Source organism: Ruditapes philippinarum, unplaced genomic scaffold, assembly GCF_026571515.1.
Source record: "Ruditapes philippinarum isolate M1 unplaced genomic scaffold, ASM2657151v2 ctg3156_1_1_1_1, whole genome shotgun sequence".
Taxonomy (NCBI): Eukaryota; Metazoa; Mollusca; class Bivalvia; order Venerida; family Veneridae; genus Ruditapes; species Ruditapes philippinarum.
Genome location: NW_026856683.1, coordinates 65,928 through 78,597, shown reverse-complemented (window position 1 = coordinate 78,597; position 12,670 = coordinate 65,928). Strand labels below are relative to the sequence as shown.

Below are 12,670 nucleotides of genomic sequence, written 5' to 3'. Positions count from 1 at the left end.
GTACCCTAGTGTGCTTTTCGCGTATAAAATATCTTTTTGTTGAATAGTCAAAAATTGAGCATCCGTTTTCAACGGAAGTAATTGCAATGTAAATAATTATGTGTCAAACTGGAACATGCAGACGATTTAAGCATACAACAAAGGATTGTTTAACAATTTTAATCAGTGAAACGTTACAGATATGGTGGACAGATATGGTTGACCGAATGTCACTAGTCCGGTATAGTCAAAATTGCAATTTTGACTATACTGGACTAGCGCCATTCGGCCGATTTAGCGTGTTGAATCCCTTGTCTATATATTAAATATACAGCCCGAAATACTTTTTACACTATCCCAACATTGTGCCGGGTCCCTGTGGGTAATAAAATAAATATGTCCTTTGTACTTTCTGTATGATTTGATAATACTCACTGATGTGCGGCATTTATTTAACGGTTTTGGCACCTACTAGTTAAAAATATTGATATAGTGAGATATCGTTTGCTTAGATATCCATTAGTACGCAGACAGCGATGAAGGAAACACGGATTGTTTGTATTTTCATACTGTTTGTTGTTTGTAATCCACATGTTGGTGAGTTTTTCTTTTATTTAATTTAAAGAGGTATGAAATACGTATAGAATATCAAATATCCTATAATGATATTACTGAAGCGTTTGACAAACAATGCATTTTTAATACATTCAAGAAGAATTCTTATTTTCACATTTTATTTTTATTTCAATTTTTTATCGATTCTGTGAAATCTAGGAAATACCTTTTAATGAATTGGATACATATTCATCGCGAAAAGTTTTAAACTATGAGTGTACGACTTTATAGACTTTAGAAAAAGCTGTGATACAAATATTTATAATCTTGTTCAAGTACAATTGCAATTAATCACTCAGAAAATTTACTTGTTAACTGTTCTCTGACTTAATGGCCTACGTATGTGTAAGTTTCTCTTTGATATTTTTTGCAATTATTATTTAAGAGTTGTAGAACGGAAGCATGAAAGGAAGCATTACGAATAATAAATTAGTGCTTACAGTAAGTAGATTGTATTTATTCAGATTGCACATGTTGTGATGATGTCAAACAGTTACCTGACTTGCCGCGCCGTAAACCAACAGAAGACGGTTCAAACAACGTAGCTTTTAATGATGAGTTCCTCAGTGATAATGATGAGTCCCTCAGTGATTATGATGACTCCCTCAGTGAAAGTGATGAGTCCCTCAGTGATAATGATGTGTCCCTCAGTGATAATGATGAGTTCCTTAGAAATAATGATGAGTTCCTCAGAAAAAATGGTGAGTCCCTCAGTGATAATGATGAGTTCAAACGCAGAAATGATGAGTTCCTCACTGATAATGATGAGTCCCTCAGTGATTATGATGACTCCCTCAGTGAAAGTGATGAGTCCCTCAGTGATAATGATGAGTCCCTCAGTGATAATGATGACTTGCTTAGAAATAATGATGAGTTCCTCAGAAATTATGATGAGTTCTACAAAAAAAATGATGAGTCCCTTAGTGATAATGATGAGTTCAAAAGAAGTTATGATGAGTTCCTCAGTGATAATGATGAGTTTCTCAGTGATAATGATGAGTTCCAAAGAAATAATGATGAGTTCCAAAGACATAATGATGAGTTTCTCAGTGATGTTAACCTTAACTATGAATGGTACAGTGCAGTACATAATGGATGGCAATATATCATGGTCGACTCGAGCATAACACTGGATTATGGTCATTGTTCAACGTATTATCCAATTTACTTGAAAGGTAAAATTTAACTTGAATAAAAGCAATCTAAATAGAAATTGAATATACATATTATAAATTGAATATGGTATTACAACTCTGATAAGGAACGTTCCAATTTTTACGCTTGACTTTTTCGCAACAGGTTACATATGTGTGAAATACATATAGGGTGAATTAAAAAAAAAAACAAATACGATTTATTTTGCATGCTTGTAGGATTTTGGCAAAAAAAGGAATCACCTATCTGTCCTTTATTCTGAATTGTTTCTGATTGTAAAGGCAGAAAATTCTATAAAGATAAATAAGGCCTTATGGTTCTTCTTTTCAAATAGCTTACATCCTTTTATGTTCATATAACTGTATTGTATAAAATTTGTGTATTGACCAATTGTTAAAAAAGTTTTATGAAGTCATTTAAAGCAGCATGCCTAACAGAAATCTACCGTTGTACTGATATTATATCTCTCTAAAAGTTCAAAGAAGTCAAAATACCCCTAGTAAATCAATCTTTTAAGCTTTTATGTACTTATTATAAAACATGGAGTCTAGAAGTAAATACCGATAAAACAAAAGTTTTGTATTAAGGAGGCGAGGCGGAGTATTAAGCAACGAAGACTTTTTCTACAATAGTATAAGACTTTACTATTTGGGTACAATTTCTAATTATACAGGTAGTTCAGTTTATAAATTAGGAGCATTTAGTAGGTAAAGCATTGAAAGCCTTAAATTTGTTACTTATTCATTGTCACAAATATAGATTAAAACCTTAACTTATTTGTCAATTGTTTTATTCATTTGTTGGTTCTATTTTAAATTATGTATTACTAGAAATATCGGGATTCAGTAAATCAAAAAAAAATGAAAGAATACATCTCAAATTTTGTAAAAAAAATATTTAAAACAACGACATACTCAACTGCGGTATAACGTGAACTTGCGCGATATCCTCTTTATATTATGAGATTTGTAAAAAAATATTAAATATTGGTTTAAACGGACAAAACAGATAATATAATATTACAGCACGAGTATACAATTGCGTATGATAATTGTTTATTGTGATAGAAAAAGTGGCTGTCAAATCTGAATAAAATATTATATGATTATGGTTGTGCATATGTATGGGATTCGCCTGTTACCGTTTGTAAAAAGAGTTTATATTATACAAATATGAACTTTTTAGCTGGTGAATATGCTGTGATATGTACTGAAAAAAAATATTGACCGAGGCGATAACCGTGGTAAATATTATTTTTAAGTACATATCACATCATATTTACCACCTAAAAAGTACATATTTGTTTATTTATATAATTCATAAAACGCTTTTATAAAGGATCATATCAAATATGCAATTCAATACGACGGAAATCGACATTTTTTAGCTTGTCTACATTTTCAAATATCTGGGACCGACACTTAAAAGAGCGCATTGGCACGCTTAATTCGAAATATTCTTAAAGTTTAAAGACGGTGACTAAAATAGACAAATTTCAGTTTGGGAGTTGTCTAAAGTTTTCCAAGAAAATAACAACAAACTTTGTGTGACGTCACGTCATTGCATGGCTTTCCAGAAAATCTGTTTTTAGAGAGAGAAAAACCATAAATATACTCAGAAAATCTATTTTTAGAAGAAAAAACAGTGAATATATTCTGATATTCACTAGTTATTTTTTATCAAATATTACATCATAACCAATCGGAGAAAGTTAACTTAAAGCTATTTATAGATTATATAATAATATGTTTTAAACAATGGATTATCGATAGTTTTGTTCAAGGGTGGCAAGTAAATAATGTAAAAAGTCCTGTTTTAGAAGTTTATAATCATGTTAAAAGTTATTTTTAGTACGAAAAGTACTTGGATATAATGCCTTGCAATTTAAGATTTTATGTAACAAATGTGTCAGTTGAAAAACCACTTCTAAGCCCTGACTGAAACTGCCTGACCATGACTCGAACCCATGACTGTCAGAAGACCAACTGAGCTATCCGGCCGGCTTCACATTTTCTCTTTAATAATGAAACAGTTCAAAACCACAACATAATAATAATTAGTTTCACGAAGTGATTAGAATATTCCTGTAGAATAATAACTGTAGGTATGTACTAACTGAACAATCTAGAAAAATCCAGTCTAAGGTATATAAAGCAAGTAAAATCAATCTATCAATAGTCACTACTCAGGGCCTCTATGCTTTTGATGACCTTACAACTGGTAAATTTTATACAACAAAATAGTAAGTAATACATAAGATAGACCCTTAAAATAGGGAAAACCTGAAACCCAAAAGAACACCCTAAACAGCAAAATTATGAAATGTTGCAGGCTTAATTTTTTAAGCAATGCAAAAGTATTATAAAAAGTTAGATGGCCATGTGACAGCAGTAATTGCAGAAAATCGGATAGCTTTCAACATCCGGATACTGGTACACTTTGTAAAAACAATCATTCTGTGCAATAGATAAACGTAATATGGATAAAATCAATGGGATAATCGTTTATAACACAATGCACATGCTTTTTACATAAAGTTTTTAAATACAAATATAACAACATATTTGTTTACTTGATTTTTACGAATCAAAATAAAACATGACATTAACTGCTAATAATAATAGCTCCTTCCATAGGCCAAAATAAAAAGCATTCCATAAGAGACGACGCCGCTCACCGGCGTCGCCAATAATGTACCGCGGCTGTAGCGATTGAGCTATCACATTTCAAAAAATAAATCTGGAGAAATTCTCTCCTATGGCATGAGTCTTTTAAGACTGGTTAATTGACAATAAATTGTCTAGACAGAGTCTATTCTTTTTGTTTAAGTTTCAACTTAAACTGGGCCTAGCCTCCAGTTCACATGTAATGGTGCTGCTATAAAGTACACATCTTTTGTTATTTAAGTGCAAAACTTGCTCAGATATTTTTGGAGTTGCCTTTGATGCTTTGCATCAATGCTTTTCTTGTTGTATATACTGTTATAAGCATGACATTGAGGACGAGTATCTTTTTTTATTTGCCCATGTTATATTGATTTAAGGAAATTATACATAAATATATTAATATATTATAATGCTAAGCCATGCATGTTTAAATTATAGAACTATAATATATATTTTTTCAAAAAATGTTTCCTGATAAAATAAATAGCGTTTTTTGATTTAAGATTATGAATATTTCAAATCTTTGAATGCATCTGGAATTTCATTATTGTTATTGATCTTTTTGTGCTCATAAACGACCAAGTCCATTGAAAGACAACTGTAACATATTAATATTTCTAGTATCTTACATTTGGGAAACATTGAATATTACAATTATATTTATTGTAATATTTCCTTCAGACACACATCCACTGATAGATACATTGAGTGAAACACCGATAACAGTAACTGCATGTGTACTTGATCACTTGTACCCGTGCGATTTACACTATCAAGTGAAGATAAGGAAATGTGGACGTGAAATACAGTATTACCTGCCCCCGACAAAGTTATACAGAGCATTTTGTTTCAGTAAAGTATTAATTATTTTTATAAAGAAATGCAAATAACAGACCAACACTCAAACGTATTTCAACTATCAAGAAGAAAATGCATTAAAATTTCATTTATATCTGTTAAAACGTAAATACAATTACACTTTGTAAATTGATTTCATATTGCTATAATATATAACTTAATAATAACAAGAAAAATGATAATTAGTGCATACGTTTAATTTTTTCAGAAAAGCAATCCCAACCCAGTTGTCCTAATAACTTACATGTTGCACTCGGACATATAGGCATAGCACCGGAGCTCAAATTCACAGAAATACCAGAATCTGGTCCATTTGGAAATTCCATCAACTATATACCATATTTTTACTTCAGATGTATTTTTAATCTACAGACGGGCTTCTTTTACAAAGTCAACTGGTAATACCAGACGTGTACTTTAATTTCTCAAATTTTTGAATTAATTATGATATTTCATCTGTAAAATGCTGTTATCGAGGAAATGTTCAGGCTTTTGGAAAGTAGAATTAAATATTCATAATTATCAGTCCCAAGCGTCATTTACAAAAGCAATAAATGAAAATATTTTGCTTTTGACAGAATAATTTTTAGTCATGTTATACCTGAACAGCTTCTCTATCACCGTACACATTTTTTGAGTAAATTGTATATAAAGTATTCATAAAATTTCAAATCATTCAAGTTGAATGGTTATCCGACATGAAATTAATAACTTATATTTATTGCTTTTCGTTATTTCAAACAATTATTTTTATCACTGATTCATGTATATAAGTATATCGGTCTATATCATTTAAAAGGATTGCATTATTTTCACACTAAAGATACCCTCTACATTCAATTTGAACACAGGTATGTGAACGGAGTATTTCTTCTCACAAACGGCCCATCACCAAATCCCGATGACTTATTTTTTCACCAAAACGTTCTTCACGACAACTCCATTAAAATGGGTTTTGATGTAAGTATCATAATGTGCTACTGAAATAAATAATGAAACAATGGTGTAATTTGTACACTGCATAGCACATTTTCATTCGATAAAGAAATTACAAAATAAATGCAGTTTTCAAATATGAAAACTATACATTTTGAAACAATTAACAAACCAGCTTAAAAAAAGGTACACTTGGAATACATATGCCCTTTCTATCATATTTGAATGTCTTGTAAATTTGGCTGTAGTAGGCACCTTTAAAATGCAAAATTCTTTATTTCTTTTTTTAAAACGGTGTTATTCACTTTAATGATCGTAGTTTCCGTTACTTAAAACCTTTGACGACAGTTATTGCACATTGTATCTTTCAAGATTCATTGTGGTGTCAGTGCACTTACACCTCCTGGTGCTTCAGTTGGCGGGGAAACTGACATGATGTACAGTAAAAGCTACTATGCAGGCATTAAAGTAAGTGTTTAGATTTAAATAGAAATAGAGGATATTATTATTGTTCTGTTCCTATAGATATTTACTTGAATGTATAAAAGCAAATTAATCTTTGCTATAACATTCTCACAGAGCGCCAGAGAATGAGAAACAATTTTGAAATAGTATCATAATTTATATCATAATGTGTCCGTCTCGTCCGTAATTTACTGTTAACTAAACAACATATCTTCTTTAACTGCTGAGAAAACTTCACATGAATATTTCTTGGTTAGTCTTGTATAAAGATTTTTCAATTCGTTCCGATCCGCTAAACAGAATTGCCACTAGAACTTAAAATAAAAAAAAAATAAAAAAAAACCTTTTAAATCACATCTCCTTTAAAACAACTTGGAAGACTTAGATTAAACTGTACAGCAATGATCATTATAAAGAATTCTCTACAAAATATTGCGTAAATGGTTCCGTCTTTGCATAAAATGACCACCAGACGTTCGAGCAGAAATAAGACTTTCATGAAACTTTCTCTTCTGTCATTTAGCCAACTATTCAGAAATGATTCTAGGGTGTTTTTTGCCAGAAATTGTTAAGATGATTTCAGTCCGCTGAACAAAATGGCCTTCAGAGCTAGAAATTGGAAAAACTCTTTAAACATTTGGTAGGTTGTGCTGAAACAATACAGAAATAGTCCTCACTTGGTAGTTCTTTATAATAAAAAAAAACTCCCACTTGCTTTGTAAATTATAGCTGAAATGCTGTGTTATAAAATGCAATGACAACACAATTAATAACAAGCAATTATCATAGTATTGCAAGCAATCCATAAGTCCCCTACCGGTAAGAGCCCAAGCAACATTCTGAAGGGCCATTGGCCATTCACTTATGTTCCTATTTTAAGTAAATTTGTTGAAAAAGTTCTTTAAAAGTGATCACAGGAAACAGTTTTAATGTACAGACAGACGGACTGAAGGACACTCTAAAGTTATTTTTGAAACATCCCTGTTATCAAAATATAACATTTTTAAAATCCTACCATGATTGAAGAAGTTGGAGTAAAAATTACCAATTTCTCAAAAAAAAGTCTAAGTTCAAAAGGGGCATAATTCTGGAAATAGTCTTAGTAGAGTATTGAACACTCACAAATGTTGAGTGATAATAAGAAACATTTATATGAAGTTTGAAATAGATACATTCAGAAAAAGAAGTTATTAAAAAAAATGTTTTTTTCATGAAAATTTTAAGTTCAAGGGAGGTAATTCTGATAAATTTTGCGCTAGAGTTGTAAACCTTGTCACATATGATGTGGTTGATGACAAGCAACTTATATTTAAAGTTTGAAGAAAATACCTTAAGAAATAAAGAACTTATAGTGAAAAAACTTAAAAACTAGAATCAGAAATCTTGAAATTCAGTCTATTTGTTGCCATAGCAACCAGAATTTTCAACATAGGAAGATAAGAAAAGGATGTGCATTATTTCCATACTGCCATCTACCCATATGTCAAGTTTCATAAACATATTTTCAGTACTTTTTGTGTTATCACTGGATCCAGGTTATGTGTAAAATTTGCCATATTTTCAGTCTATTTGTTGCCATAGCAACCAAAATTTTCAACATAGGAAGAAAAGAAAAAGACGTGCATAATCTCCATACTGCCATCTATCCATATATCAAGTTTCATAAAAATATTTTCAGTACTTTTTGCGTTATCCCGGGATCCAGGTTATGTGTAAAATTTGCCATATTTTCAGTCTATTTGTTGCCATAGCAACCAGAATTTTCAACATAGGAAGAAAAGAAAAAGACGTGCATAATCTCCATACTGCCATCCATCCATATATCAAAAAATAGATGAATACAGAATCCCTAAAGAAAGCCCAACACGACAAAATTGAAAATGTTGCAGGCTCGGTTTGATTGAGCCTGTTCATGGACGGTACTGGAAAGTGCAAGTTACCGTCCACGCTCAAGTTTCATTAAAATATTTTCAGTACTTTTTGCGTTATCGCGGGATCCAGTTTTGTGGACAGACGGACTGACGGACGGACAGACGGACGGACTGACGGACAGACGGACGGAGGGTAAACCTAAAGTTCCCTCCGGTAAACCGGTAGGGGACTAACAATTAGTTAAATGCAATACAATATGATGACATGAACATGAATATGAATGAATATAAAAAGTTTCAGAACGACATCTTTATTTATGTATTTGTAGTTCAGGACAAGTTATCTTCTGTCTATTACAATCTTCCTCAGTTTCCCTTGAATATTCCATTCATTCTTATCTATTGTTTTCTTGTTAAGAGCACATTTGCAATCATATAATGGCATGATATGGCGGGTTATTGAATAGATACAATAGAGAAAATAAGAATCCCTAAAGTAAGTCTAACACGGCAAAATTGAAAATGTTGCAGGCTCGGTTTGATTGAGCCTGTTCATGGACGGTACTGTCAAGTTCAAACTACTGTCCACGCCCCTCGCACCGGCTTAAGCAGAATTCAACATTTAACATTAAATTTTGAAACATCCGCAAATGTGTTATTATGGCGGTTATCATGAAACCTTCAATGTGACACGTAAGTGCCATTTCATAAAATCGGCATATGGTCCCCAAGTAAAAAGGTGCATGTGGCTTTACGAGAAAACAATGGGCGGAACTAAATAAAATTGAATTTCATAGGGGGATCAGAGGTTATGAAGCCTGCATATCACAGATAAGAGGTCAAAGGACAAATTTAAAAAGCAGGCCATATATCCTAAGGGCGACTCAACAGTATTCAAATGAGGAATACTGGAACCACCCAACAAGAAAATAGCCGGATAGAAAGAACTAAAAATATTGTCGTGCTGAACAATCTTTAAGGATCGGAAATAAAACATCTCTGTTTGAATGTACTGGGCGACTTTTTACTTTTTACAAATCTACGGATCTGAATTCAGTCTGAATTTTTTTTGGGCTTCAACGATGATTTGCATGAAACACACAGATTTTCAGGCAAAGATCAGGTCAGTAGCCTTTTTGTTTTAAAACTGAAATTATATTGTTGGGTTTCCTAAGAGGGAGTTATGTAAAATTACTCTATACCTAGCTCGTCTGTAGACAAACTGTGTGCCTACCTTCGATTTTTTGTACTTCATTCATTGACTTAAAGATAAACATAGGTGTTAATCGGATACTTATCATACTAAAGAGTTTTGTATGTGTGTACCCGTTTTTGTTTGTTTACCAAGTGCAATCCAAACTGAAAGTAGAAATTGTAGTGACGTAGGGTCACGTGACTGTCAAACCGCACTATACTGCGGATGCTATTTGTATTTATACGGTCACTGAATGAAATGTTTATTTGTACAGATATGGAGTATATTATAATATTATTACTTTGGTATTTATAACTTCGTATAGTAAATTGACTACTAGATTTCATCTGCTGTTTTCTCACCAAATTCATATTTTATGATAATCGGATGGTTATACTATTCAACTACTACGTAAATACTACGTAAATAAAAACAACTGTCATGTACGTTACATTAATTTGTTTACTTCTAGTTTTTTAAATCAATGAAACATATTATCAATATCAACTCATTTATTTACATGAACAGTACATAATTATTTGACATAAACTATTAACAGCACATATTAAATATCTGACATGAAAAATGTCAGTAATTGTTTCTATCGTTAGTTTGCTAAAAGTTAAAGCACAATCCGTAACTTGGTAGTTTGCGTATAAACATCTTAATTAAAAGAAATGCAAGCACATTTTAAAATACATGGTACTACTAAACACTCATTTACTGTTGTTACAATATTTAATGTTAGGCTTTCCTGAACCCTGTCTGTACTAGATCACCTCTGTTCTCCATTTGTGCGTGTGCACTAACGATTCATTTAGCGTGGATTGGTTTCAGCGTTGAAGTTTTCAAATCAACAGGAGTGCGTGTACTTTCATCACAACTATTTAATGTATCGATCACTTGTTGTGTGTACCTCTCGTGAAAATGCGCCTTAGGAGCCTCCTTGTAATCATAATTTACTGCGACATCTAGCGGCGTAATACCATTGTCCTTTAACTTCTTTAGAACACTTGGACTCTGATGGGCCCGATACACATCAAAGATAGCTACGGCCTGCTGACTAGATTTCACAAGAGGCAGTCTGTTCATATGGTACAATGATTTTCTAAACGTAACGCAACATGGACTCTTCATTACTCCAGTGACTTTCAGTGTACGTAACGTTACATCCCACAAATCAGGAAAGTTACACTTAGGCAAGCATCTCTCTGTCTTACCAGCGTAAATCAACTGTGGTGGAAGAAATGTTCCGTCCTTAGCTATAGCTAACACTAACGTGATTTGGTGTTTATCGTCTAAGCCAGTTATGGGAACTTGTTGCAAACCACGTGCATCCATAGTCCAGTCACCGCCGGGCGCCATCTGAACACCTGTTTGATCTCAATTTATCACTTACGCGTCAGGAATATTGTGCTGTTTCACTACGTTTGACACTTTTTCAACGAAAGTAGCCTTCATTTCTTCGAAGTCGGACGGCAGTTGTTTCACATTCTTGGTGCTCCTGCGTTTCACGAACCCCATACGACGAAGTAGCGATCTGGCATAATACTTAGAGGTGATTATATGTCCTCCGTAGCGTTCCAGCTTATGCTTGGCATGTTTTGTCCCAATTGCTTCGGCACCGGCCATTACAACTCTGGCATTAATAACACCCCCTTGAAGTCGCACTTGACGAACCCAACTATGCACGTCAACGTCTAAATACTCAAGCAACGCAGGCGCACACTTCGGAAAACGCGGAATAGTTGAGCTGTCACACCCTTCTAAAAATGTACAATACTTATATAACAATAAATTTTAGAATTTTTTTTAAAACATAATAACAAAAATCAAGTTAAAGTTTGCAAGTTCCGATACACAGTACAGTTACAGCGTCGCACGTGGCTGTTAAAGGAACGCGTATTTTGTATATCGACATGTCGCTAATTTTAATACTTTTATATATGATAAGGAAGTTGAACATTATTACTTATAATGAAACTATTTAGTTGAAAGCTCATTTCAAAAACGGTATCTCAGTAACAAGAATTTACAGTTGAATCCAATCATTCCCACCTCATTCTTAAATTCGTTGTACACATTCACAAGAGTGACATTGCATCGGAAAAAAATACTTATAACTGTAAAAAGTGCCTGTTAATTAAAATCAAAATTACTTGATTTCTTAAGTTTAAAGTACTGGTCTCTCATTCTGCGTACAGTTGTTTCACTGACATTACGACCAAGCTCAGATGTAAATTTGCGTGAAGCTTTCGCAACACCATTGTCAATTTCGAACCGGGCAATCTTTGCTCGAGTCTCATCATAATGGCTATATTGACCACGTTTTCTCTTCCTTGATTTTGTAAGTGTTTCAACTGCGTCGTTGGCAACCCATATAGCAAAAGATAAAACAATTTTATTGAAAGATTTAACAACAATATTATACACACATAAATTCAATTTCAAAAATGCACACGTTAGAAGATTACATCGTCTGTGTAGCTGAAAGATACTAGTATGCTGAAGTCCACTGAGTCAAAGACATAATCGATTTAGTATAACATATACATGTACATGTGAACAGTCATAAAAACGAATTAGAAACGAACACTGATAGCCTGTCGTATATATCTAGAAACTAACTTGGGTATTGGTGTACCTATTACAATGCTGCAAACAAAAAGGTTAATTGGCGCTTATTATAATTAAGATTGCAATATCAAAGACGGAAAGCCAACGTTATTCACAGCTTTAAAATTCATAAAGACGGTTTTTACACACCTTAAAATTTTAACTATGAAAAAGATACGCAACATATTATAAAGTATAATTGACACCTGACACTTGTTAATTGAGAAGACCGATCGGTATGTTACTTACTATAGTTACGAATCTTCGGTTGTTTGGTGAGGTGGAAACACGTGAACTTGCACGTGTCAACAATG

General features: G+C 32.8%; 1 protein-coding gene across 1 annotated transcript in view; it reads left to right on the top strand.

The window, feature by feature from the left end:
* Positions 1 to 464: 464 nt before the first annotated feature.
* The window catches only part of LOC132747333 (von Willebrand factor D and EGF domain-containing protein-like), a 38,339-nt gene continuing 26,133 nt past the window's right edge, over positions 465 to 12,670 (top strand). The window contains exons 1-6 of the mRNA XM_060736683.1: positions 465 to 576; positions 1,059 to 1,769; positions 5,097 to 5,267; positions 5,482 to 5,671; positions 6,125 to 6,233; positions 6,582 to 6,677. Of these exons, the coding sequence (XP_060592666.1) occupies positions 516 to 576; positions 1,059 to 1,769; positions 5,097 to 5,267; positions 5,482 to 5,671; positions 6,125 to 6,233; positions 6,582 to 6,677 (1,338 nt within the window). The 5' untranslated portion in view covers positions 465 to 515. The remainder of the gene's footprint in view (positions 577 to 1,058; positions 1,770 to 5,096; positions 5,268 to 5,481; positions 5,672 to 6,124; positions 6,234 to 6,581; positions 6,678 to 12,670) is intronic.